A 26,165-nucleotide genomic window follows, 5' to 3' on the forward strand; every position below is an offset into this window, starting at 1 on the left:
GGAAAAGAATGCTGCCTTTATTTACACTGTCTTTTTTAAGCTCCCAACACCCACACAGAAATGCTAATAGCACAGGCACTTTAGCACAGCGTTTGTCTAAAGGTAAAGGAAAAAAAAGAGGGAGACCCATCACCCCATCATTCCCATCAACTCCTACTCCTTTCCCAGCTATGACCCACAGCAAAATTGTTTAGGTCTGTTTAGATGTTTAAAACACCACAGGATTACAGCAGGATGTAGCACTCGGTGTGGGGGGTGGGGGCAAAAGTGTGAGGCAACCATTTGGGCATTCGCAGTTTCCACTCAGGGCTCTCTAACATATGAGTGCCCTCTACTGGGCGTAAAGAGGTACTGCAGCACAGGAAACGCGCTAATAATGTACACTGAAGCCCTTTGATAGCAGGTATCTTCTGTCATTGGAATCACAGGTGCTTGACAGAATATGATTGCCAAATAAAAAAGATGATTAAAATGTAATTAATGTCGACAATATTTATTGAGATTAAAAAGTTTACAATAGTGATTATTAAAGTATCTTTGTTAGGCAACTTCCTGAAATGTATAATTGTATTCCAATAACTTTTTCCACTTACGCTGAACAAAACCATATCGTGTCATGAACAGAAGTAAATATTGTGATATTGTGTAATTAACTAAGCATTAGACAGATGCCATGGTTAGGTTTGGTTTCAAAGCCTTGGAGAAGAGGAACTGAATGCAGGAGAGTGACCTCCTCTGGCAGAAGCCTCTTAATGCTGCCTTCCTTTCTGTCAGTCAGACACTCTGGTTATCACTGCCTGTTTCTTTTGCGGCGTCACACTAATACACCGTGCCATATGGAGCTACATCTATACTGCTTACAGTTTCAGTGAAAACAAGCTATTGTTTTCAGACTGGGCCTCTGGAATTCACACTTGAATAAAGCACAGTTTGTCTTCCTGTCACCATATTATTTTTCTGCCGAAAGTCCTTGACCACATTTCTGTCAGCTGGCTCCCAATTAGGCTGTTAGTTTGTCTGAATATTCGTTACTCTCTCTACCTGTTCCATTCCGGTGCCAACTCTCTGCTTCTCCCCCTCCCGTTCTGTGTTTTGAGAGATACCACACACACACACACACACACGTCGCTTCCTCCTGCCTCTTCAGAAGAGGGCTACATTCTGATGATGACACATTGACTCTGTCTGTGCGATCGGGGTGTGAATGCCTGAGCACATCCCGCTGTCCAAGGGAACGCTCCACGCACCGGGCATCAGAAACACAGCGACAGATGACAGGACAGGGAGAGAGAGCCTGGTTTTTGTTTATATCTTTTATCACTTTATCCTTAGATCAAGACCACGCTAAGAGAGCAAAAGAAGAAGGGAAAAATAAAACAAGAAAGGAACACCCTCTGAAATGCCTACAGTAAAAAAAATACAAAAAATAAGACAGCACAATGATTGTTGCACCAGAGGAAGCAGTGGCATGCCCCCCCAGACAAAGGGAAACAAGTGGTCTTTACATGGAGTGCAGCTGCTTATTAAGACTCACTCCTTGGTGCATTATTCCTTTCATCCCCACTCAACCACAAAGTGATTTTGCTTTACCACTCACAATAGCGGCAAAAGATTTCTAATAGATGAATCCTTAATAAACTGTTGCAGATCCGTGTGCCTGGCCATGATTTATAATACAATAATCTGAGCATTCTATAAAGTATACTGCTGAAAAACACTGTGTGGTGGAGGGAGGAAAAAAACGGAATATGAAAGACCTCAATTCTCTCCAATGTCATAATAGTGAAATGAGCACAAATAAAAGTGTTAAGAGTATCTCTTTGCATCTTGTATAGACTGCATGTATTGAATCTGTAAAGCTTATTAAGGCAGAGTCATTGCTATGCAAAGCAGCACCCAGTGCCTTTCTCTTGCTTTTCAGTTGAGTGCAGTGTTTGGCCAATAGGACTGGCCCCCCGCCTCTCATTCTGCATTCATAACATGCAACATTTGCACAATGTATCTCTCAAAGGCTCCTGAATAGAGGGCCTTAATACTCATGTAAACAACTGCAAACCAATTACTTAATGAATCGGGCCCACACATAATGAGGAGCCACACAAAGGGCTATAAATGCATTTTTTGCACCAAAGCCTCTGCTTTAAACTACAATGCCTCAGCTGTAGACGAGGCTTAACTGGCGAATCATAATTATTGTCTAAGACAACAGAGAGGAAGCCATTTTTTTTTTATTTTGAGTCCAGCCACAGCATCTTTTGATGTCACTCATCGGCTCACTGACAAAATAAAGCAAATAATAAAAATTAAAAAAAAGGAGAAGGGGGAAGAGAAGGACTGAAAGAGGAAAAGACAGAGAGAGTGAAAGGCAGAGAGAAAGACTGATGGAAAGGGGAAAATAGATGAGGAGAGAGAACCAGGGAAAGAGAAAGGCAGGGCAAAACATGCTGCAGTGCTATGCTTCCGTTCAAGTGCCGAGCTTCCAGACCACTTGTAGAAGCAATAAAGCGCAAGAAGTGACTGTGGTAAGTGGAATGCTTAAAACGTAAGCATACGGGAGCAGAGGAGAAAAAAAATGACAGAGGAAAAGGGAAAAAAGTATGATAGTGACCGCTCATAGCGACAGCTAACACAGCTAACTACACCCCTGAATAGATTAGGTGTCAAGCAAGCAAAACTACTCATTAGTCCTATTTCAATCATTTATGCACAAGACCAGTGGCCAATCAGATCTATGGGGATATTTTTTCCCCTATTTCCTCTATATTTACGTTTGTTTTATCGCCTTAGATTTAGGCTTCCCATGCGCCTTAATGACCGTGGAGACTGAGCCATCTGAGAGGGTCTGGAGTCTGAAATTGGCTCATGTTTATTAAAGAGGTTCAGTCATTGGGCTGGCACTGGCAGACAGCAGCGCCTCAATAGAGCTAGGCCATTATGCCCTTCCCTCGGCTAATAGGTAGACTGGGAGAGCCCGCTGGCCTGGCCAGGGAGACGCACACTTTGGGCCCTTGTGTCAGTGTGGTGCCCAGTAATCACATGAAATCAGAGAAGATTATTCCTCATAACGTTTACCCAGCCATTACCTTCCCAAATGGGCTCCCGGTGAAGAGGTTCTCCGAGGACCGCGCAATTGCAGATTTTGATGAAGTCGTGTTGATATTCAAATGTGTGAAAACATGAAGCTATTTTTTTTAATTTTTTTTTTATGTTCTTTTCCTACCACTCAACATTTTGATTTGTGCAGCCCAACGGGAATTCAGGACCCAGGAAGGTTTTGGAAAAAAGTGGGGGGAAGGGGGAAAAATACATCATCTTATCTTAAAGATGTCATCTTAAAATACATTTTGTGATTCTTACTTTCAAAAGTAAGTCGCCTCTGACTATATTTGTGGAGTTTCAACACACAGTGCAAACTATTTCAGGTCCAATTGAACTTTTCAAACTAGTTTAGGTAGCAACAGTCTGCCTCTCTAGCTAGCATGCTGAAACATGAACCCTGTAAATAGTGACAGCAGCTTTTAAGCTTTATAACAGTCTGGCCTTTTGATTTCATCTACGAGTTAATGGGAGGAACACCCTTGATCTAATGGAAATTAACAGGGAATTATGAGAGCAACATGCAAATGTACATCATCCACTTGGTGTCTGGTGGCCTATTTCCTATAAAGGCAGTGAATAACAATAATGTTCGTACCAAGCGTAAGGGTCTTGATGAGAGGAGCGCTCAACCCTCCCAGCATCCTCTTCATAGACATCATTTGTTCCTTAAAGAGCAAACAAGACAGATCAAACATTTTGGTATGTGCATCTAATTACACAATCAGCCATGTTCTATGCGCATGCAAATACGTAGCGGAAAAGCACTTTTGACTGAATAAAAATAAAACGGGTACACATGCTGGTTATGTTGCTTCCCCTGTCCACGGTACTGTAGCAATTCTTTCTGGGACATATGGCGACTGTTGACCGATGATTAGGTCACAGGCCCTGCTGGAGGGGTGGTGTGGAGTGGGGTTGGTGTGGGGGGGTGTGGTGTTGGCCGGTCACTCCTCACCTGACAGCTCCTCATCCTCCTCCTCGTCACAGATCTCCTCCGGCCTCTGCTGTGTGGCAGACTGTTTAAGCAGCTGATAGGCTTTTGTCTCTGTGAGAAGAAAAAAAATCGGAGTTAAATATTGACTTGAAGACACACGTTTCCAACTTTCAGAGGCGGTGTGTTTGTAGAGACAACACGCTCCGATGACTGGCTCTCCGGTCCTTCTGATGAACACTAGGTGAAACCACAGCACAGGGCTGGCTAAGCTGTGTATTTAAGCCGTGCACATACACACACCAAGAGCAACAACAGTTTCCACAAGACAATCCCCCCTCGGCAGTCTCTGTATATCAGGTTCCCAAGACACCTGACTCAAAAGACATAGATTAATTTTCTCGAAATAAAACACAAACTACTTCCACATGCAGTAGAGTAGGTATCGTATTTGAGAACGACTCCGGCTTACAACCAGAAGAGCAGCTGTGTGACATAAACAGCCATTTGTCTCAAGAACACACCACGGTAAATCAAAATATAATAATAGCAAAATGTCTGGTTGTTTCAAGGGAAGGAGATTTCACATCCAAGCATTCCATCTGCGGGAAAGAATTCTTTAAAGACCGCCGATATCAAATGAATGTCTGGCCTTACACAAATGATGAAGCAATTTCACATGGCAGTCTCGGACCATTTTATTTGTTTTGTTAGTTGAATTGTTTGCTCAGACTAACAAAATGTATGTCACTTTGAGCATATAGGTACAACCACAAACATTCTTAAGTCATTAATATCCGTTTGTGCTGACAGTCTGTGGTAACAGACAGACATTACTCACTGTAAAGTTGCCCAGCAGCGGCTCCAGCCATGAAACAGGAAATGTCTCTTTTAAAAAAAAAAAAAGCATTTTGCTTTTGATTAGTTGTGATTTGAAACTGGACTGGTTCAACGGTTCTGCACTCTTAGGGATGCTCACACATGAAAGGCCCAGTATGACACCCGATGGCAAAGTGCAGTAATAGTTTGTTTTACATTTCTGAGTTTCTGGTGTGGACTGGCACCCAGGCTGCTTTCAGGATGCCTCCACATCTCATCTTTTCATGTCTGCTGCTGCACAGCATTGTTTAGAAGATAATGAGAACCAATGACAGATCTCTGGTTACACCATGGAGTCCGGACCATTCAAGTCCTGCATTATGCAGGGTGCAAATTATCAATTTGGCCGCGCCTCTGCTCTGGCTGGCTGAAAAAAAACTGCACTGTTTCTCCAAGATAATTAGAGGAACTGCACAGCTCTTCAGGTGGGACTTTGACCCCAGATTCACCTTGATCCTCCTGCCACAGCCACCCATTTAAAAGAGCCCATTATGGGCTGCTGTGGGAGGAAAACCAACGCCACACAAGAACTCTGAATGCAGGGCTCAGTGCTGCCTTTTTACCTCTAATAGGAATACTTTGGTCCTGGCTGTCCTCTTCACCACTTTGTAGTCCTGTAAGAAAAGAGAGACACACAGAGCTTGGAGACAGCGGAGACTAGGCTGGACATCTGGACTTCCCTGAATAGACGGCCCTAAGAAGACAGGCTACCAGGGATTTGGAAAGAGGCCTATAGTGAAGGGTTGTGATTCTTTGTCATAAGGGCAAAGTTTAATTTCACGGCAGTGATTGATTGCTTAAACAGAACTGGCAAAATTCTATAAACGCTCAAATCCCAGTCCTGGCCCCGCCTCATTGGATGACGGCTGACTAAAGTTGCGATACCTGCAAACGCCTTCCCATCGACCATATTAGGATCGGGGGACACGGACGACACTGGACATCCTCATCCTCACATCATCGCTCATTAGTTGTTGTCGGGAGGCTGCTTAAAAAGGCGGGGCGGGCGTTACCATAACAACTTTGCATCCCTGCAGTGTGCTGCTCCTCAGCAGGTCTGGCTGGTTGGGTCTCTGCAGTGCGGTCGTCAAGGAGTGACGGCAGGACACTGGACGGCGTCTCGCTCTCCACAGTGGGGCACTCCTCACTCCCCTGGGACAGAAGTGTCCTCAGCAGCACTTTGGCCTGCACCCATGACACATTAAAACCGCATTCAAAAGGCTCCCACATTGTGAAAGGAGCATCAAATTGAACCCCCCGCCGATTAAGCAAGCAATTCACCCAGGCCAGGCTTTGGTGTCTGCCAATCTCCACACACATTTTGACAGTAACAAAAAGAAATGAATGGAAATTCCCATTTAACAAAAACAGATTAAACTATGTTTCTCACTTTTTTTCCACTCTCTTTCAACTCCCCCTTTCTAGCTCGCTCTCAAACACACCCTCCTCTCACCCGTGAGATTAGACAAGCGCCTAAAGAATGCAATCATCCTCACTTTAACGTGAAATGGGTTGATATCTCCACTTGGCGGAGAGGATGGAAACAAACTGCTCTCTTCCCTCCTCTCCAGTTATTTATCTCATGGGTGACGATGATACACAATTAACAAGAGCCGTTCTGTGTGATGAGGGAGATGCAAACCCTAATTCCTTTCACCATATCAAGCCAGCGATCGTCATCTGAGAGATAGGACCACTGGTGTCTTCAAAGACTGCTTCTTAGCTCAAAAGGCTGTTCACAACTTTTAATGAGCACTAATATGAAGGGGATGATCAGGCGGATTTACAAACAGACAAACTTTAAGTACATTAAATATATATTAGTTGTTATCGGCAGGTCATTGGGAGACTTACAGTGTGCACAGGCTTTCATATCCTGAGAGGGGAACAAACACCAATACCAGTCTGATCTCGTCCTATTCAGCACTATTAATCCAGATCTCTATTATTCATATTTCTTTTTAAAATATAGTCAAATGTACCACGGACGGGAGAGAGCTCTCTCAAAAAACAGCATTTTAAATATCAATGAATGCAACTGTTGGTCCTTGAATAGTCAAAGTGCCTCTTTGAGTGTGCATGTGAGCTGCATGCTCCCATTTGTTACAGAGTGGTGAAGGCTGTGTGGCAAGACGTGAATGGAAATTCTGTTTGCTCTCGTGTGGGAGAGGGAAGGAGAATAAGCTGTTCTGTGTGTATTTGTGAGAGAGACAGAAAGAGCGCGAGAGAGGGAGAATATAAGAGATGGAGAGAGAGAGTAAATGAAGAGAATAAAAAAAAAAAAAAAGAGAGAACGGTTTACACTCAGGCCTTTCCTGATGCACTTGGACATGATGATCAGGATTGTGTTCATATTTTCAAGGGCCTCTCTTTGCCTCTCTGTCTTGCGTCAGGGAAGTCGCAACAACATCTCCAGCTCCCATCACAAGAACCAAAGTTAAAACGCAGCCCTTTCAGGAAATCAAATGTAAACAAGATTGGATATAAATCAGTTTTGAAAAATCACAATTAAATGAACTTCCGTGTCCGTGAAGTACAAATATTCCCCAGTTCTATATGAAATGCTAAGAGATGCATTTGTATAGGCCTTCACATTGATTTGGTTTGTGACACAAACACGTGTGTCATCTACAATGAGAACCCTTGAGGAAACAAACAAAGAAAACAACCAAGAGAGGATTTAGGAAGGAAAATGAGTTGCAAGGGTACCTTACTTTTATATCCATCTTTCAGCCTTTGTGGGCCTTGTGAATAGTCGCTGTAATTTCATGGCTGGTTTAATTGGGCATACTCTGCTACAAGGTCAATGAGAAGGGGATTTCAAAGACTCCTGGCTCTGTTGTGAACAAGGTCTAACGCCTGCCTCATTCACACTGCCCTGGGCCATGGCAATACTTCAGCTAATAACAAATTAAAGGCCTGTGTTTTTCAGGAGAATAAGCCACAGAATGAAAGGAACCCGTGTAGAGCCTGTTATTTGTAATTAGCACATGGGTCAGAGTTCCCCTTTGGTCAAGGTCAAGGTGTGTATTAATCTGATATGTGGGAAGCACTAGATTTCAGACACATAGAGACAAAGAGCGCATAAGTGCTACTGCCTTTTTAGTATCCAATGTCTTTACAGTGGCTATAACTGTCTTTAAAACTGAAACTAACTTACAAAGCCTGGGTTCTGATATCCTATCGTCCTGCAAAGGTACAATTATAGAAATAAAAAATGTAGGCTATATGTGCTTGCATTTCAATTGCTGTTCTGTCACTTCCAACTTATAAAAGTTAGGAGCATAACACATAATTTCAGAGACCCAGAACCACTGGTTTCCAGAAGAACCAATTTCCCTTTATTTCATTGCTCAAAAATGTTCATATACCCGACAAGTAATGTTATCAGGCGTAAATGTTAGCTGGCTAATTAGCTAGGTAGAGTGACTGAAAATGGAAATGGCTGTGAGTAGTTTGAGAAAAACCTGCCACATTGGTGTATCCCAATCTGCCACAGTAAAAAAAAAAATCTCAAAATTCCAGCTAAATATTCAGGAGCAAATGTGACCCAAACGGTAGCACTTTAAAGGCCCTGCGTGCTTGCTGTGCCTGATGGCGGCGATTCACAAAGCCCTGGATTTTGCACTGTATGTCAAAGAACCGGTACTGGAAGTGGATTGTGAAAAGCATACCTTGGCGCAATAGGAGGCGTTGCACGGCAGAAGCAGTGGAGTGAACAGCTGAACGAGGCGGTCGTTGGTGAGGACACGGTGGTGCTTCAGAAAAAGCGCGTGCTTGAACCAGCGATCCCACAGAGGAGCAGCATCAGGGGCCACACTGGAGCTGCAATGAGGAGGGAAAAAGACGCAGTATCCTGGTCAGAATGGATGAATATGGAACATTGGAAGATATAACATTAACATACTTCATTACAGAGATGTTACCTCATTGTCTGTCCATGTACAGTAAACACATCAACATTAACAACCATGGATTTTCCTCATTCGTTTATTGTGGTAATTTTTTGTGAAAAACCTATTAAAAACCTGTAGCCAGAAGAAGCACATATAGTACAGCCAAATAAATGGTGGCATGGTTGCGGCATCTTAAAAAAAGTAACATATTTGATATTTATGAATTGAAGTTAACCAAATGACATAAGTTGGCTACATACAGTGAAAATGTCAAACATCCATAGTAGGGTAAAAGACATCTCAGGATACTTTCTTTTCACGTGAACACAGGCAAGCAGAAAAGGCCTTTCTGAAATCAATGAAGTATTCAGGTACTGCAGAGATTGGAGCGATGGTTCAAAGTGGACCTCCTCATCAAAAGAAAGTCACAGATAGGGCATTTAATTTGCTCATGACCTTCAGACACATTGAGTTACTGCTGGAGGTTTCACAATTGACCTTTCCATTTGGGAAGGATGGAGACATGTTCACGGCCATTCGATCCAATCTCAAACTGTTCTAAACGTGTGTCTCTGCACCTTCTCTGTACTCCAGTCATATTGTCAAGAAAAACACACAGAAATGAAGCTGCTCTTTGTCTGAAAAGTGGAATTCATCTTTGAATCAGTTAACTTTTCATTTTGACGATGAGATTGGTTTTATGAACTCGGTCACTTGTAGAGCACTGATATCTCTGCTCTGAATGACTCTGTTATTGCACACATTTATCACAGGAGCAGAGAGTTCAAAATGTCCTCATCTTGACTCACTCAGGGTTGGTGTAGCATTTAACAAATAATACTAAGGGACCCAGTAATACAGCTTCAATTAAAGTACATTTTTTGTACCTACAATCTTAAGAGCACATATACGACGTCTTAAATAATTATCAAATAATAATACGGACAAAGAAAGCTATAAATAATTTTCAGATTAAAAAATAAATAATGCAAACACGTGGACATAAGGACCAAAGAAAGATGCATCCTTCGCATGAAGGCTCAATTTCAAAGGGTCTTAACATTGCAGGCCAGTATGAAACTCAAGATCATTTCAACTGCTTCACCTATCACCCGCTTCCATTTAAGACCGAAATAATTCATCAAATGATACATCTTGTATATTGAAAAACAATGACATCAAAAGCCTCAGAGTTCACAGAAAGCCTTACCTTATTTTCCTGGGCTCACTGGTGGACCAGTTAGCGCTAACTATCTCTTCGGTTAACAGGCATCCCTTTGAGGTGCTCCATGACAACCTCTGAAGCTGATGAAGGACGACTGCTCCACACGCATCAAGGTCCTCTCCATTCAAGCCTGCCCTGGCATTACAAAGGCTGCAAATATACAGAGCAGAGTGAGCCATCGCCATGGAAGCCGGGGTTTAGCCCAGCAGCCCACAGGTCAGTCTGTTTCCAGTACACCCCACATGGAGAATGAGCCACACCACACACAGGAAACACATGGCAAAGGTCACAGCGGGTCACCAAGCCTCACAACTCGCTGGCTGACAACTAGGTGACTGTAGTTCTGATCATTCTGGCCAAAGGGTCATACTTTGGCATGTTTACTTTATGTTTTTAAATGTTTTTTTTAAAACACTTACAAACATTATTACATTCAGACATTTTAATAGCCATAGTTCTTTACACATGTATTTCATATTTCCTAACTAGTGGAGGAGAGGGGATGAACAAGCTAATTTTTTGCTAGGGATGGTTACATTGCCTTGGAGTTAACACCCCTACTTCTACAATAAGTGCTGTGGGATCTTTAGTGTCCAGATAGAGTCAAAACACCAGTTTAATGTCGGAACGACGGCACCCTATGCAGGGCAATGTCCTCTTTGCTTCCCAGGGGCATTGGGATTTGATCTTGAGACCTGGGGTGAAACTGCCCCCTACTGACATTCCAACACCACTTCCTGCAGCATCTGGTCTCCCACACACAGATCCACTCTGCTTAGTGTCAAATGCAAGTCAACAATGATATTTATTAATAATTGGCTTTAGATCATTATTATGTAAAGTATCATTAATCATGTGGTCGGTTTTATTTCAAATGCCACTTAGACATTGAAATGACCTTAAAAATATCAGAAGGGCCACGACTCTGCTGTAGACTGTGGTTACTATGACAATCCAGTGTGTTTCAAAAAAAAAACCTCAGAAACCAAGATGTACTGCAAAAGCATTGTTGGTGCCAAGTGATGACACTTCATTTAAAGTGAGAGCACTTGGGAGCCGATTAAAATTCCTCCAGGTCCATGAACACTAGTTGACAATGAAAGGATTTGTACCCAAAAATGATGAACAATATCAATACAATTTCTACCTGATTGCTTTATTGAGTTTGCCATCACCAACTGATGAGACCAAGTACACACTTCTTTCTCCTTTGTGGATACGTTCCTCAATGCTGTCCAGTAGATGGAGGAAGCCCTCCACTGACAGCCTGAAAGTACACAAACATCACAATAACAAAGAGAAAACTAAATGGCCGACTGGATTTGCAGTCTCCTAATTACAGTAACTTAATTTCACTTACTCAAAGACTAGTTCTGATCGTCCATGATCTGTGGGTGTGACAGACGTGTACAGATACAATATTTATGTGCCTGTTTAAAAGGTGAATGTACTATTGCAGCATTTGTATTGATCGACATGTTACCCAAGGTCAGAGATGGGCCTTCAAACTGTTAATGTCAAGTAATTTGGCGTAAATACAAGGCAGAAAAAATAAAGTGTCTCAGAAACATTCTTATAATAACACTGAGGAGGTTATGTGAATAGAGCAAAACGGCTTCAGAACCTACATAATTGTGATGCCTGAATGTTTCAAAATAACAAAAGGTGCCTGGCACAAAATCTTCTTTAGGGCCAGGAAGAGAAAAAGCACTTTGCCTTAAATATTATGAAAATTAAGTTTCATCCAAATTCAGAAAGCCTAACCTTCCAACAAGGAACATTTCTTTTGGTGCAGGACTTATACTTTAATCTGGCCATGTGAGTCTGTAAAATGAGAAATAGATGCCTAATGCATGTGGATTTTGGGAATCCATCTCTTTCTAGAGCATTAAGCTCTGGGTGGCCCTTATTGAATTCCCCAGAAACCCCAGCCGCGATCCTGAGCCCCCCAACATAAAAGGGGCAAAAAGAATTTATGACAATCTATAATGGGCTCCCAGGTTAGGGGTCAGCAAACAATTGCTTCTTCCCTTTTGCAGGTTGTTTCCTGGTAACATCCTGATTAAGCTGGCAGCTTGAATTATATCCATGACATTCTGTAGTGCACAATCCATCTGCGCTAAGTCCTCTTCAATGCAGCTGAAGTAGCACGGGCAAAAGCTCTGCCTTTTTTCCCTCCCGTCAGCATGGGCCTTGAAATAGTCATCATCTTTCTCTCCACTTTATTTGTCAGTGCTTTTCAACAAGGGACCTTTTTAGAAAAAAGTGAATTTGTTGTGTGCACCAAGCCTCTCAGCATTGTTGTGAGGTCTTCATCACGAGGTCTCCAACCACACGTTTGGTGTTGCTGCGTGTGTGTCTCTTAGTCTCGACATCATTCGGAGTGCATTGTTAGGAGGGGTGAAAGGGTCAGCCTCTTGGGAGTGATATTACACTGACACTGCTTACAGTATACATTTCAGCATGGCTTCCCTCATGTAATGGTCTCACAAGAGTGACTGGTGTCAGATTACTTTCAGGGGATTTTTTTTTTTAGACACAAAGAACGGGGGAAAATGCTGGAAAACACCAATATTTGTATCAATCAAGAACACGCTCAGTATTGAGGGTTTTTCCATCAGCATAAAGGACGCAGAGAAAGTTCGGCAAAGATCATCACCTCAAACTGACATGGAAAACCAATCTCAAGATGTGCCAGGTTGTTGATCTTATTCCTGAAAGAGATTACTGTACACGGTAGAAGATTCAGGAAATCGTCAAAAAAAAAAACATCTACAGTATATATATCCCCTGTATTATGTCTAAATAACCAGAGATTATCATTAGACATTAACAAAATGCATCAGGGATGGGTATTTCACAACGCAGTAGTGACCCCTTGTTGTCATCACCAATTATGGTACTGATAACTGCCAGCTTTCCCCAAATCCTTCTCAAATAAGAAGTTAACTACAAAGTATGGTCAAAATATCCTCCATCCAGTGACTATTCATAGAGTAAACTCTGCAATCACGTGTGGCTACAGATCCCTGCTAACCAAACATATGCATCTCTTACTGGGGAGCACAAAATTCTCCGTATTGCTAAGATGGAAACCTCAGAATTCATCTGCACCCACAACGCCCGCTACAACTCTTTCCTGCCAAACCTACCACATAGAACTAGTTCCAAAAGCACAAAGACTCCAAACAAGGCTCTTGACTAAGGGTTAATATTCAGCATCATCAATATATCCCTTATACAGCCCAGGCTACAGAATATCCACATGATTTCAATCCACATGAAAATCTACATGCAAATCTATACAACCCATATGACCGGTCGCCACAAGCACAGAGACATCACACAAGGAATGAATTTGATGAGTACAACACGGCATCCCAGTTTGAAAGCCATTATGATGAACACTGAAGAAAACCCAGGGTATTTCTGTTCTCTGCTCACTCACCCAGGTCACACCAGGGGGAAATATAATGGAATAATGTAATGAATTGCCAAGGCCTGTTTTCCTGCCTGTGAGCTGAATGGGAAGAGCGATATAAACTCTTAACCTTGACGTTGAGTGAGGCTGTGTGGTGCTGGAGACTGCTCTGAGCTTTACATCAAAGCCTTGTTTTCCCCCTTATACACAGGGCTCCAAGTTAACAATGGAGAGCTCAGAATCTCCCCACCCCATCACCACCACCACCACCACCACCACCACCACCACCAACCTCCCCGACAGCCTCTCTGAAAAGCACAGTGATGAGTTCAAAGTACATCCGCCAGGTTTTATTTACTTTTCATGGAAAACGCTCACTCTCATCTCTTTAATACCAAAAAGGACGAATTGCTCCGGCCCAAAAAAGCAAATAACTGAAAATAGTTATACACTATCAAAAACCGGGAAAACATTTGTCTGACTGGAAGGCAATGTAAGGCCCATGTACTGCGGGATCTAAATCCATTCATTGCAAAATCAAAATCTCTGACAAGCCACAGTTACATATAAGTACATGTGAGTTCCACTCCCAAGCAGTTACTCACACTCCCTTTACTGTGCAATCCATCCCAAACGATCCTTAAACCAGAGGACACCAAGCGCTGGATTTCTTGGTGTAAGTGCCTGTCCACATGCCCACCCTCCAGAACACTCTATGGAGCCACAAATGTCCTACTTCCTGAGGTCTCTCAAGCGGAAAATTGCTCTGTTAGAGCATTATCTTGGATTACGGCAATAATATTTGTCACGGGACCTGAGCCCCCTGCTATAAGGTGCACTGACACTGAAGCGGCTGCTGCTGAGCGGCACTGAGTACGCAGGCGGCGTGGTGCGTGACTCCCAGCATCCTCTCTGTCAGCTGCAGATGTGGTGCAAGTCAAATGTCTTGAGCAGGATGCCCAGTGCAGCCTGCTTATCCTGCAGCCCAGTTCAGCTTGGCCACTCCGGAACATCCTGATGTAGAGCCGAAGCTTCGGCGCTTTAAAATGCCCCTCTAATTCGCTCGTCCATAACTGCCTGAATTCAACCGATAGACCGCAAGGGAAACGTAGCAAAAGACAGCGGAAATTAAAGGGACTGTGTATGTTACGGCTGACTGAGGGGTTGCCTCGAGTTGGCCTTGAATTTCATAACAGTTAGTAACAGGTCACTTTATTTTCAATGCAATGAAACACTTCACTACTGTCGAAATGTAATGTAAGCTAACAAACACATACCTCTGCGCTGGCATTTCTGGAGATGTAGATTCTCTACTCGATTCTTGTCTGTTCATAGAATCTGAATCGTCAAGAGGTTCTTGACTATGTCGGCTGATGCTTTCCTCGGGTGTTGCATTCCTCTGTAATGGGCCTGGTGGGCTGTCGGTCCTCCTGGTGGGGAAGTCCACGTAAACCACCTTATCTGGTACTTCAGCCAGGGAGATGGACAGGTCATCACCACTGCTCGTCGCTGACAACTCCACACTGGAACTTGATAAACTGAGGCTTTCATTCTCCTCTGAAAACACATTAGTCACTGTGTGTGTGTATATACACAACCTGATTAGTTAAAATATAACAAAACGTATTTCAGCAATTCCTAAAAGACAATTTTCAGTCAAACGCCTAAGGAATAAAATACCATGTATTACAGTCAAACACGGGAGAACAAAGATTCTGGAAATCTTCTACAACGTACAGTAATCTCTTTCAGGAATGAGATCACCAACCTGGCACATCTTCAGATTTGTTTTCCAAGTCAGTTTGAGGCGATGATCTTTGCAGAACTCTCCCCGCTTCTTCCTTTATGCAGTGCTGATGGGAAAGCCCTCTATCCTGAGTGGATTCTGCAGGTGAATTCCTGTCACACATACGGCTGTTGGTGCTGGCCAATGGGCCATTCATCTTAGGCCTTGTCAAGGTCACTCCAAGTGTAGGTGGTTGTTCATCGCCTCCAAAAGGCACACAAGCGCTGACTGTTAAGGCGCGAAAAGATGGAACCATTGCCGCCATCCTTTGATGTTCGTCACTCAAATTACTGCCGCCGGGGGAATCGTCTGAGCCCGAAATGTCATCTGATAAACGCGCTCCGCTGCAGGCAACAACCTCTCTGGAGACTTTGGAGTCCCTCAAAACGTCCCTTTGGGAGCGCTCCGAGGCGCGTGAGCCATGGCTGGGCGAATGGCGCCCTGCGCGTTGCAAGCGCACACTTCTGGTGGCGTCTTCAGTCGTGGGGCCTCTGGAGGTCTGAGGACCCATGGAGACTGCAGATGGTCGGTTTAAGCCTCTGTCTTGGGATGGGAGGGACTCCCCCTGATGAGGTCCATGTAAAACATCTCCCTGAAAGACAGGACGTACCCGATGAAAGAGGAAATCATCAGTCCCACCAACATTCCACAGGGATCTCTTTTGTGATATTCGCGGGCTAAAGTGCTTGCTTTGGCACTGCGCCGGTCGGTTATGTTTATTCAATAGTAACACATTGTTTTCCCCATGTGGGAATTATTCTGTGATTGGTTTAAAATTAACCGGCCCTTATAATATGCAGGAATTATTAATTTAGCTAAATAAAGGACCGATTCAGGGATTTTCTTACCTATAGATATCTGGCCTAAGGATCTAAGTGCATTGAGTAACTCTAATGAAAATACCTACTGAGTGAACTTGCTATATTAACCTCAAGCAAGAGCAATATTTTTCTCTTCACAATCCCTATTCCAGTTTGAGCAATGAACATTTAAATGAATATGTTATTACAAGTGAATTGGGAGATGATCATACTAGCACACCATCAACACTTCGAGAAGACAGTTGTGAACACAGGATCAAATGGTCATGGATATCCTCCACTCACACACAGCAGATATTTCAAGTTGGTGTTGGTATAATGCTACCCCGACATCATCTTCCAGAATCCTGTTTATTCTCCTCAAATGCAACACTGGCCAATTAGGTTATAAGGGCCCTTCTCTTGAACAGCGAATAACTGAGAGTTTTAAAAGTATACATTATTCTGTTGAAACATTCAAGGTCATATATATATATATATATATATATATATATATATATATATATATATATATATTTTTTTTTTTTAAATCCCTCTTTCAAACAAATGTTACACAATCAATGTTTTTAACTTCTAATCTTATAAGCAATCCTCTATAATACAAGTTGTGATTCATGTCTGCTATGGCACCAAGCAGTGGGGGACAACAACAAAAAAAGAACTTCCTCCAAACATAATAACAAAAAGCATGGCTTCTGTTTCTTTTCTGATAAGAGTCTTAAATACCAAACAGTTAGCTGCTTAATAGCATTCACTGTAAACCATGCAGCTCTGCCCAGCAGATCCACAAAGTAGGTAAAAAAGAGGAAAAGTTAATTTCTTGGCTGGGTGATTCCATCGGTAGCTGCAGGGCAAAGTAGAAAGTGTTTCACTAAAGTAGCAATTGATTCTTCTATCAATCTGCGGCACGCGCGTGCTCTTCCAAGGAATGTATTAAATATGAAAATCATATCCCGTTATCATCGGTCTCCAGCTTTCAGCCTGGTAAGCTTCCCTTAATGAATGCTGCAGCCTGAGGGACATGCCCACTGCCAGCAATGGCTTGTATGCATAATGGAGTGACGGTACCATTTTGCTCATTACAATATGACCAAGCTGAGGGGGGTTTTGCACACAGTCACAAGTGACTGCTCTAGACAGCATGCTCCAAGTTATTATGAGATGTCTTAGACATTTCATCTAAAAGAGCTTTAACTGCTTTAAGTGAAGGAAGCAGCTATGGGCTTGAACTACATGGCTTATACACAGATGCACCAGCCAGGATTAGACACCTGCACCATAACTGATACACGGTTAAATGTATACTCCTCCACAGATCTGCTCTGCATAATGTCTACTTTTCTTTGTTGTTCCAAAGCTGAAAACACAGCTTGATAAAGCTAAGATTTGCATTGTCCTTATAGTCATTACAAAAAAAGAGATTTGCCATAAGAAGAGCATAGTGTGTGACTAAAATATATTCGGACAAATACTGTATGTATATATAACACAGTACGCCTTTCCCTAAGGCGATTTTATAGTGTTCAGCGGATTATCCATATAAATAAGCACACTTCTATAAAACAAATTCAGGAAAGAGAGCACACTGCAATAACAAACCAACAGAAATATTGCTACAGCTAATATGGAAAATAGGCCTAGATTGCAAATTATGTGATGCATGCTTTTAAAGTGGGAACTTATACTAACCACATTTTAGGCAAACATTTATTTTATAATGTACTTTATTTATGATTTCCAGAGATTACTGTGTTACCTTGTCCGTTTCCAGAGCTGTCGTTTTTATCTTCTGCCCTGTTGCCATAAATCTGGAAATTCTATTCAAGCATTCAACCTGGGAAATTCAGGAAAAAGCAAATAAAGCAATCATTTACAAAATGGTCCTCATAACATTTGTGGTCAGTGCATCAAAGTTGAATAATATACACAATGATAGTGTATTCTTATTATCACAAAAAAACAAATGCACCCGTTATATCACAGTACCTGAAACCTGAAACAAGGTTTTTTTTTTTGCATTGTGCTCAATCTGTCTACATGAGGTGCGAACAGTAAGACATGAAAAAGAGGAGCTGCTCAAACCCAACGTGTCCAAACAGGAGAGTTAGTCAACGTGGGTATTCCCCAGTGAGTGTCCTCCACGGTTCCTGCCAACACTCTTAATCAATTATCTGAGTAGCCAGACTGACTGCCCTAATCCCAACTCCAATTAAACAGCCTAATGGTGCAGTGAAGGGCACTGGGATAAACTCCAATATCCCGGGCCTTTTCTTTCAAACAATACTGACTGCCACACAAAAAGGTTACTTTTGTTTATGAACATCGCTCTCAATACACTTGTTATCTATTTGCACTGATTCTTTCGGCAAGCAAAAATGAAGATACAAACTATTATGATTACGATAACAAATGCCATTATTTGTATGTGTCTGTGTGTGTGTATTGGAGACATAGGCTGCATTTTGCAGTAATGTAGAATGCAACTTTTTCATTGCTGAATTAGTCTAGTAAAATGTTCATGCCTGTATATAAAAGGCACCATTACTAGCTGGTTTATTGACTGAAAATTAAGTCATGAGACACGTGAAGCAGATGAAGGGAACAATCTGATGGACATGTTTTTCCACCAATGAACTACAAATATGATTGACTCAGACAAAGCATAACAAGAAACAAAGAAACTGCTTAAGGGGGTGGGGGATAAACTCTGGAGCACTTCACTGTCTCAATATTGGGCAATTAATTTAGCGAGTCATAATTAACCAATTTTGTTGATTTGATATTAAGCCTTTGAGCACTGTTGTTGAGTTTTAAGTGATAATCTGAGTCACTCATTCTTTTCTCTCGTGCTCATTTGCTTGCAGTGATAAATTGCAGTGTTTGAGTGTTGACTATTGTTACATCAAGCAAATGGGTGTAAATATCACAAAAAAAATTGATACATTAACTTATTCCAGATAGTTATTGTCTTGTGAAATGGGCTTGTAAAACACATATTCACAATAACTTGCCATTATCTGGAACATAATGGAGATTACAGCATGTGCATCCAGCATACTGTAGATTTACTTTACAGTGATTTTCGTTTAATCATATTAAGGAATCAGCAAAGTGTGTCTCAATAAATGAAGCATTTAATATTAGTCAATGTATTTTTTTGTACTTCAGCTTTTAGCTGACATTCATTTTTTCTTTGAGCCTATTACCAACTGCAGCTTCGGCTCCACTAAACAGATGAGACACTGGAGAGTTCCAGTCTTACCTTGTGTTGACGCAGAGGGTTTCTGTCAGGGTAGAGTTCCTTCATGCTCATTTCCATTAACTCCACATCTCTCAAGAGCTCACGGTTTCTCATTTTTGCTTGTTGTTCTCTCTCACAGATTTCCTTGAGATAACCACGAAGTTTTGTACACTTTATCTGAAACCTTCAGGCAACAAAAACATTGATTATTGAGGGAAATTTTGAAAAAAGCTAAATCTGCAGAGGTAGGCTATTCCTTCACACAGTATTTTAAAACAATGGTTACAATGGAGAATGTTTATCTATGTTTTCACTGGCCTTCCTCATAAGTCGCTGAAAAGGTGGGAACTTTAAACATTAAATAACAGTAATAAATAAATGCTTTCAATTGCAATCATATCAAAGTGTCAACCATGTAACTCTAATTTACATATCAAAAAGACCTGTATACATTGAGTTGATAAAAAAAAAAAAAACACACACACACACATAAATCATTTAAACATTCTTTGATAAGTTGTTCAGTAGGGGAATGACAAAACCTTTTAAATTATATATAATATTACAAACTTTGAAAACACCAGATACAATTCTTTAAAAATAGCCCATACTGTGCCATTGATTTCCAAATAATGGAAACCATAGAATTCCATGCAATGAGGCAGTTTTAGGATTGTTACTTTGGTAAGGGACCCCCAGAGAAAAACAGGGCTTTAAAAAGATTTAAAGATGTGGGGCCTTCACAGAATACACATATTGAAGCCTTTTATCGGATTTGGCCACAAACAACTTAATGGAATCCTACTGAACAACTTTAATTGTTGTTAGTGATGTAGAAAGCAAAATCACATGATTCAGGTGTGCCATATATATTAAAATGTACAATTACTATAAAACATAATTCACAGATTTGTGGAAACAATATTCTGGAATCGCTGTCCAAATCGCACATTTGTGAAACTGTTCCAATCAGCAAAGGTACATTTTCAACTCCTAAAATGTCAAATCTTAATGCACGATAATAGTTATGGATATTAGATGATTAAAATGTTGTCAATAATGTCCTATTTACTTTCTTGATAAATCAGAGGACTAGAAACTTAATCCATTACAATGCAAGATCACAGAAAAACCAAACTGTTTTTGCCTGATGAGAGCACTAAACTATTACAAATGTCAACTCTAAATTAAAATATATTGTAGCTATTGCAGATAGTTCTGTTACTAAAAAACTACATTTAATATAACTGACTTCAAAATATGCAACAGTGGATGATTTCACAATGTTGCAATCAATTTTACATGGAAGATAAATAGTACAGAAAATTACAAAAGTAACTTTGATTATATTTCATATAGTTATATCAGCTCATATGCATTACCATTTAAAAGAGTAAATACTGCAATAGGCCTAATGAGCATAACATCTTCAGGAATCATTGATTACAAAGTTTTGGGGAATTATTTCTCCCCAAGATTAATATTTTTACAATCAATCACAACTGGTTCCTTTTGTTGTGTATTCTAAATCACTATAAACAGTTTTAATATATTTTTGGGCAGACAGAAACTATATTTCATACTGGTGTGCTGATGAAAACTATTTTCAAAAAAAGATCATACTGATTTCTTTGACACCAATATACTGCAAAAAAGATTCTGTGAGGTTAATTATTGAATTTTGTACCATGTATTTACAAATATTTTTAAACAGCGTGTGTAGAGATTGGTACCTCTATCAAGTTACAATCACTAATTATATCTGCCTAATTTCTTGGAATATGATGGCTAAGCTACCATTATTCTAATATCACAATATTTGTATATTATATTTTTTGGGTATATTTTTTTGTATCTATAATTTGAAAGGTATATAAATGTACGTTAGATGTACTAGTTAGTCTGTTGGTAATTTTATGTACATAGTCATTCTATTGCATCTATTGCACAATAATATTACCAGCTGAATTCTGAAACCTGCTTAACACTGCTTGCAGCTAGTATAAGACTGACACTGTTATCACATCCCTATTTTATCACCAACAGGTTTACATTTTGTATTACAGATTATTTTTATTCAATTTTTTCTTTTATTGTATTTCTTATGCCTGCATTGTTGAGTAGGTTTCTGGAGACCAAGCATTTCATTGCCAATAACGCTGTTGTTAAAATGTAATCACAAATAAACTTGAACTTTCAGAACCACTTGTCAAACAAAGTTTAAAATCTTTTAGTTTGCTGTTTAACACATTGTATAATGGTTTACAAACTGTTCTGTTGATCTGACCAATCCAATGTTCCATCAAATGAAACATTGGATTATAAATCTAAACTTTTGAATTATACATCATTAGTGTATAACAAGTAATACTGACATTGTTTGTCATAAGTAAACAAAAATTAAGGGGTTGGAGGGGGGAAAGAAGATAAATATTTAGGCCTTCAAATCACTGAGACACAATTACTCAAAATGACCCAGACAAAACCTCTTGGCTAATTGACTACATTGCATAGTAACAGTTGTACTCTGAAGTCGTAAACTGAACATGCTACATTACTTCAACAATGTCATGCCTACACAGGTATACTCCCTTGTGTAAGTATAACATATTGTATATTTCAAACATATGGGGGAACTGCTATTAGGATTAATAATGAAAAACGTTTGATTTTTTATATATTTTTTTAAAGCAAATAAGCTAAACTGTTATCTACCTACTGATCTGTAGCTTAATGTGCTTTTATTGTTTTTCTGATCAACTACTTACACTCTCTTGTCAGATCTGCAATAAGCAAACAACTCCTTCTCCAACTCAAGTCTTCTCTTTTGCCTAGAGGAATACAATCAATCAGATGCTGGCTACAAATAAAATCGTACAGGAATCAAACAAATAACTGCAATTCGCGTAGTACAATCACAGCGTAATAGTGCAATCACAGCGTATTTTGTTTAAAAATGCCTGGTCGTGCAGAGATACAACCCAGCACTGTACAGTTCCGAACGTTAGCCAAAACAAGTTACATTAGCTTGCTAGTTAGCTAACTAACGTTGTTGCTAATATTAATGCAACCCACATGCTACGTTAACTCGCTAGCTAGCTGACATTAGCTACTGGGTAAAGTAACCTGCGTTGTTGTAAGCTCACTGTAGTTACCTATCATAACGAAAAATTGCAATACAGCTAATGCAATAATGCAATACTGTAAACAGTTATTCAAAAAATCTGGTTGCTTGGTAAAACAGAACCACAACAAACGAATCAAAAGTATAGCATGTATAGCCAGTTACTGTATTCGGCACTGCGGATGACACAGATAAGGCAAATAGTGCAGGTTAGAGGAGACCTCTACTGCAAACTGTGGTGTTTAAGGCTGCCTGGCGCTACATGTTCTAAAAGGATCACGTTTAAACGTTACCTTTCGTGGATGTTTTGTTGAATAGATCCAATTCTTTCATAGTACTGGTCCTCACAGAAAGCCATAGCAGCAACTTTCCTTGGGCTTTGCACCCCGTTTTGTGCAAGCTACTGTCAGAAACGTGTTTATGTTGGTTGCCATGAGCACCACTTCCCAGAGATCCCCTTCCCTCGTGTGCGTTTCCGGCTGATAGATACTGTGAACCTCCAATCGCATACTACAAACTACTCCATGTACGTCCTTCGTGGGTGATGATGAAGTGCGTAGTGTTTAGTAAGCTAGTATACCAGTATTGGGACCGATTGGGATACACTGCCTCGTCACAAAATTGCGTCTCAACGTTAGATCATTTTGTCGCGCATAAACAGAACGCCAGTTTGAATATTTAGCTAGACATCGTAAGCATTGTGTTAAACGTGATTTCTGAAACATAGAAGTAAAATCTCCAGTAATTTGTTCAACTGCAAGAGTAATTCGGCATTTACATGGTGAACGAAAATACCTTAAAAAAGCAAGAACTGCTGCACGGCAAAAGCGACGCAGTGCAGTATGTGTTGCTATGATCATATCTTTTAACAACTGTGTATTCCAAGTTGTTAGTGTAGTGTGACATATACAAAATTGATTAACATAGGATGGATCAGGGGCGACTGGTCATTAGGGGAAGGTGGGGCACAGCCCCACCTGTTGTCAACAGAAATAACTGCTACAACATTTTTATTTCTCGAAGATTACTTCCTATAATTTATTATCTATGAATATAGCATCTTCCTAAATTGCATATAATTTGTGTTTGGATTTTAATTCATATTCATTGGTCCCTGCCTTGCTGCTTCAGACTGCGTTCTGCCGATTCAAGTTTGCAGTAGTAGGCTGTGCCCCACCTGTTGTCAACTGAAAGAACTGCAACAATTTATTTTTTTGTATTTCTCAAAATTTACTTCCTATAATGTATTATCTATGAATATAGCATCTTCCTAAATTGCATATATTTTGTGTTAGGATTTTATTTCATGTTCATTGGTCCCTGTCTTGCTGCTTCAGACTGCGTTCTGCCAATTTGAGTTTCCAGTAGTAGGCCATAGGCTAAGCATAAATGTGGGGCTAGCCCCTCTCTCACAATGCAGTGTACATTGTTTGTGTTAAAATATGAATATGCATGCTCAGAATGTTAGTGTGATCAATGTAGATCACACAAATTTGATGCCAAGTGGGGTTGACAGCCGGTAGCTCCACTATAGCGTCATTTCGTATTTCAGACCTGATTGGCTGTCTGTCTGGCGCCAACATTAGTCGGCAAGAAGAGCGAGGAGGGTATATTGTCTTAGTTACCTTGTTGGCTTCACATGTGAAAATGAATGAAGTGGATTTCTTACTCGAGCACCGGTTTGAAACCCTTAATTTGGAGGAGATACTTGAAGTAAAGCAACTGGGTGCCCATCAGCCACAGGATATTGTCATCACTCAAACTGCTGGTAAAAATAACCATGGATTTAACATGGAGTGGTTTTTGAAGAAAAAGTGGCTAACGGTTAGCATACAAAAGAAGGAACTTCTGTTTTCCATGTCTGCTATTTGGTGGAGATGGTACTTGGTCGAGGACGGGTTACAAAGAAACATCTTTCTGAGAGGATTGCAAAACATGAGAGCAGCAGGAGTCATTTGGACAATCCTCTGAAATTGTGCTTACTTGGAAGGGTAAATGTCGCAGCCCAAGTTGACAGTGCATACAGGCGCTCCATTGAGCAGCATAACAAACAGGTGGGCGAAAACAGGTACGTTCTCAGTCGGATCATAACATGTATTAAACTGTGTTGAAAATGTAAAACCGCACTGCGGGGGCACGACGAGTCGGTGGATTCCCTGAATCCTGGAATATTCAGATGCATTTTCGAGACTGTGTGAGGGCGATTTGAGACTTCAGAGGCACTATGACGCTCAGCCCATCTTCAAAGGGACATCTAGCACTGTACAAAACGGACTGTTAGACAGTATGTATGAAGTGTACAGGGAGGAGATAGCCAAGCAAGTGGATGAGACATCATTTGTTGCCAAAAATGTCACTTTTACATCACCACCACAAATGTTATAGAAATTGAAGCGTGTAGAAGACGTGTTCATTTGGCAGCATATTTGGTTGAGTTTGATTCTTTGAACATAACTTGCTCATCTGAAGATTATGAGACTCATGGAATATTATGAAATTCATGGTATTACAAAGTGGATAAATATTGTTGTGCGCCGGCATAAAAGTACAGAGTGGATAAACATTTCTTAGCGACCTAAATTGGAACGACATAAACAGGCATACAGGTCTGTACGTAGTTCCGCAACAACATGTTTTCGGGCATGAGTGGGCCTCGCCCGCAGACATTCACATAGGTGATTGCCAACATCCTTGCACTTTGAACTAACTACATGACTAAATGGTGGTGTCGTATTTATTATACAGAATCTACACTAAACAAAGAAGAAACGGAAATGGCACAACAAAGAGATTTAGTGCTGCTCATTGCATTGCTGTGAGCAGAAAATAGGTGGGAGGAAGAAGTTAGTGAATGCGTTGAGAAAAAATATAGCTCTGCATGCTTTGGTTGTCTATCAATTTATTGGTGGATAGCAATTTAAGGTTTATCATTCCGCGTACTACTGAATATGAACTGCTCCGATTAGCGTTTGTTTGACGCCTGGCATCACAGAATAGGCGCGTTGTGAGGAATTGGTGGGTGTGCACAAAAGATACTCTGCTATGAGGGGTGGAGTCTATGGGGGGTGGAGTCTGCCAAATACACGGAGATGCTAGCTACTGATATGGATACCAAGCAAGTGAACGCCTACCTAACATCTGTTTCTCTGTGCAATTTTACATAGGTTTTCAGATGTCATGTAGGCGGCGCGGTGTAGGCGGCGCGGTGTAGCGACGGCGTTATAGACGTTGTCAACATTTCTTACGCCGCCATGTATATGGCAGATTCCACCCCCCATAGCATCTCCGTGTATTTGGCAGACTCCACCCCCCCATACTATGCCAGATACGGATACCCAAAACCCTTTTCTCATCAATGGAGAAGTATAAATCATCCAGAGAGAAGTACAAATCAAGCAGGGTTTTTATTGTACCATTAGCATAAATGACCTGAAGACATCTGCAGTCTTAATTCATGATTGACCAGTGTCTGGATATTCCCTATTTAAACGATCTCACCAGTCGTATGTCAGTTTGCATTGAGCTGAGCTCTTCTCTGTTCGTCATTTTTGTATTGTAAATTTTTTATTCTAATATTTTGAGTTACTGGATTTTTGATTTCCATGAGCTGTAAGCCATAATCATCAAGACTGAAACAAAATAGGCTTGAAATGTTTCATTTTGTGTAATGAATTTAAAACATATGAAGGTAACTTAGAATTTTTTTTAATTGTTATCATAGGTACACTTCAACTGTGATAGA

General features: G+C 40.8%; 1 protein-coding gene across 4 annotated transcripts in view; it reads right to left on the minus strand.

The window, feature by feature from the left end:
- kiz (kizuna centrosomal protein) overlaps positions 1–22,897 on the minus strand; it is a 30,289-nt gene extending 7,392 nt beyond the window's left edge. The window contains exons 1-13 of one of the 4 annotated variants that reach the window (XM_010879202.3): positions 22,717–22,897; positions 22,068–22,130; positions 19,321–19,483; positions 17,815–17,892; positions 15,220–15,829; positions 14,729–15,008; positions 11,178–11,297; positions 10,016–10,180; positions 8,584–8,734; positions 5,923–6,094; positions 5,473–5,523; positions 4,055–4,144; positions 3,695–3,764 (exon numbers count right to left, since the gene is read on the minus strand). In XM_010879202.3, the coding sequence (XP_010877504.2) occupies positions 3,695–3,764; positions 4,055–4,144; positions 5,473–5,523; positions 5,923–6,094; positions 8,584–8,734; positions 10,016–10,180; positions 11,178–11,297; positions 14,729–15,008; positions 15,220–15,829; positions 17,815–17,892; positions 19,321–19,483; positions 22,068–22,130; positions 22,717–22,781 (2,078 nt within the window). In that variant the 5' untranslated portion in view covers positions 22,782–22,897. Of the gene's footprint in view, positions 1–3,694; positions 3,765–4,054; positions 4,145–5,472; positions 5,524–5,794; positions 6,095–7,171; positions 7,360–8,583; positions 8,735–10,015; positions 10,181–11,177; positions 11,298–14,728; positions 15,009–15,219; positions 15,830–17,814; positions 17,893–19,320; positions 19,484–22,067; positions 22,131–22,716 lie in introns of those variants that run through there. The other 3 variants (XM_020053778.2, XR_828404.3, XM_020053780.2) reach the window with 3 other exon arrangements.
- Between the last annotated feature and the right edge of the window lie 3,268 nt (positions 22,898–26,165).

This window comes from Esox lucius, chromosome 15, assembly GCF_011004845.1.
Source record: "Esox lucius isolate fEsoLuc1 chromosome 15, fEsoLuc1.pri, whole genome shotgun sequence".
Classification (NCBI taxonomy): Eukaryota; Metazoa; Chordata; class Actinopteri; order Esociformes; family Esocidae; genus Esox; species Esox lucius.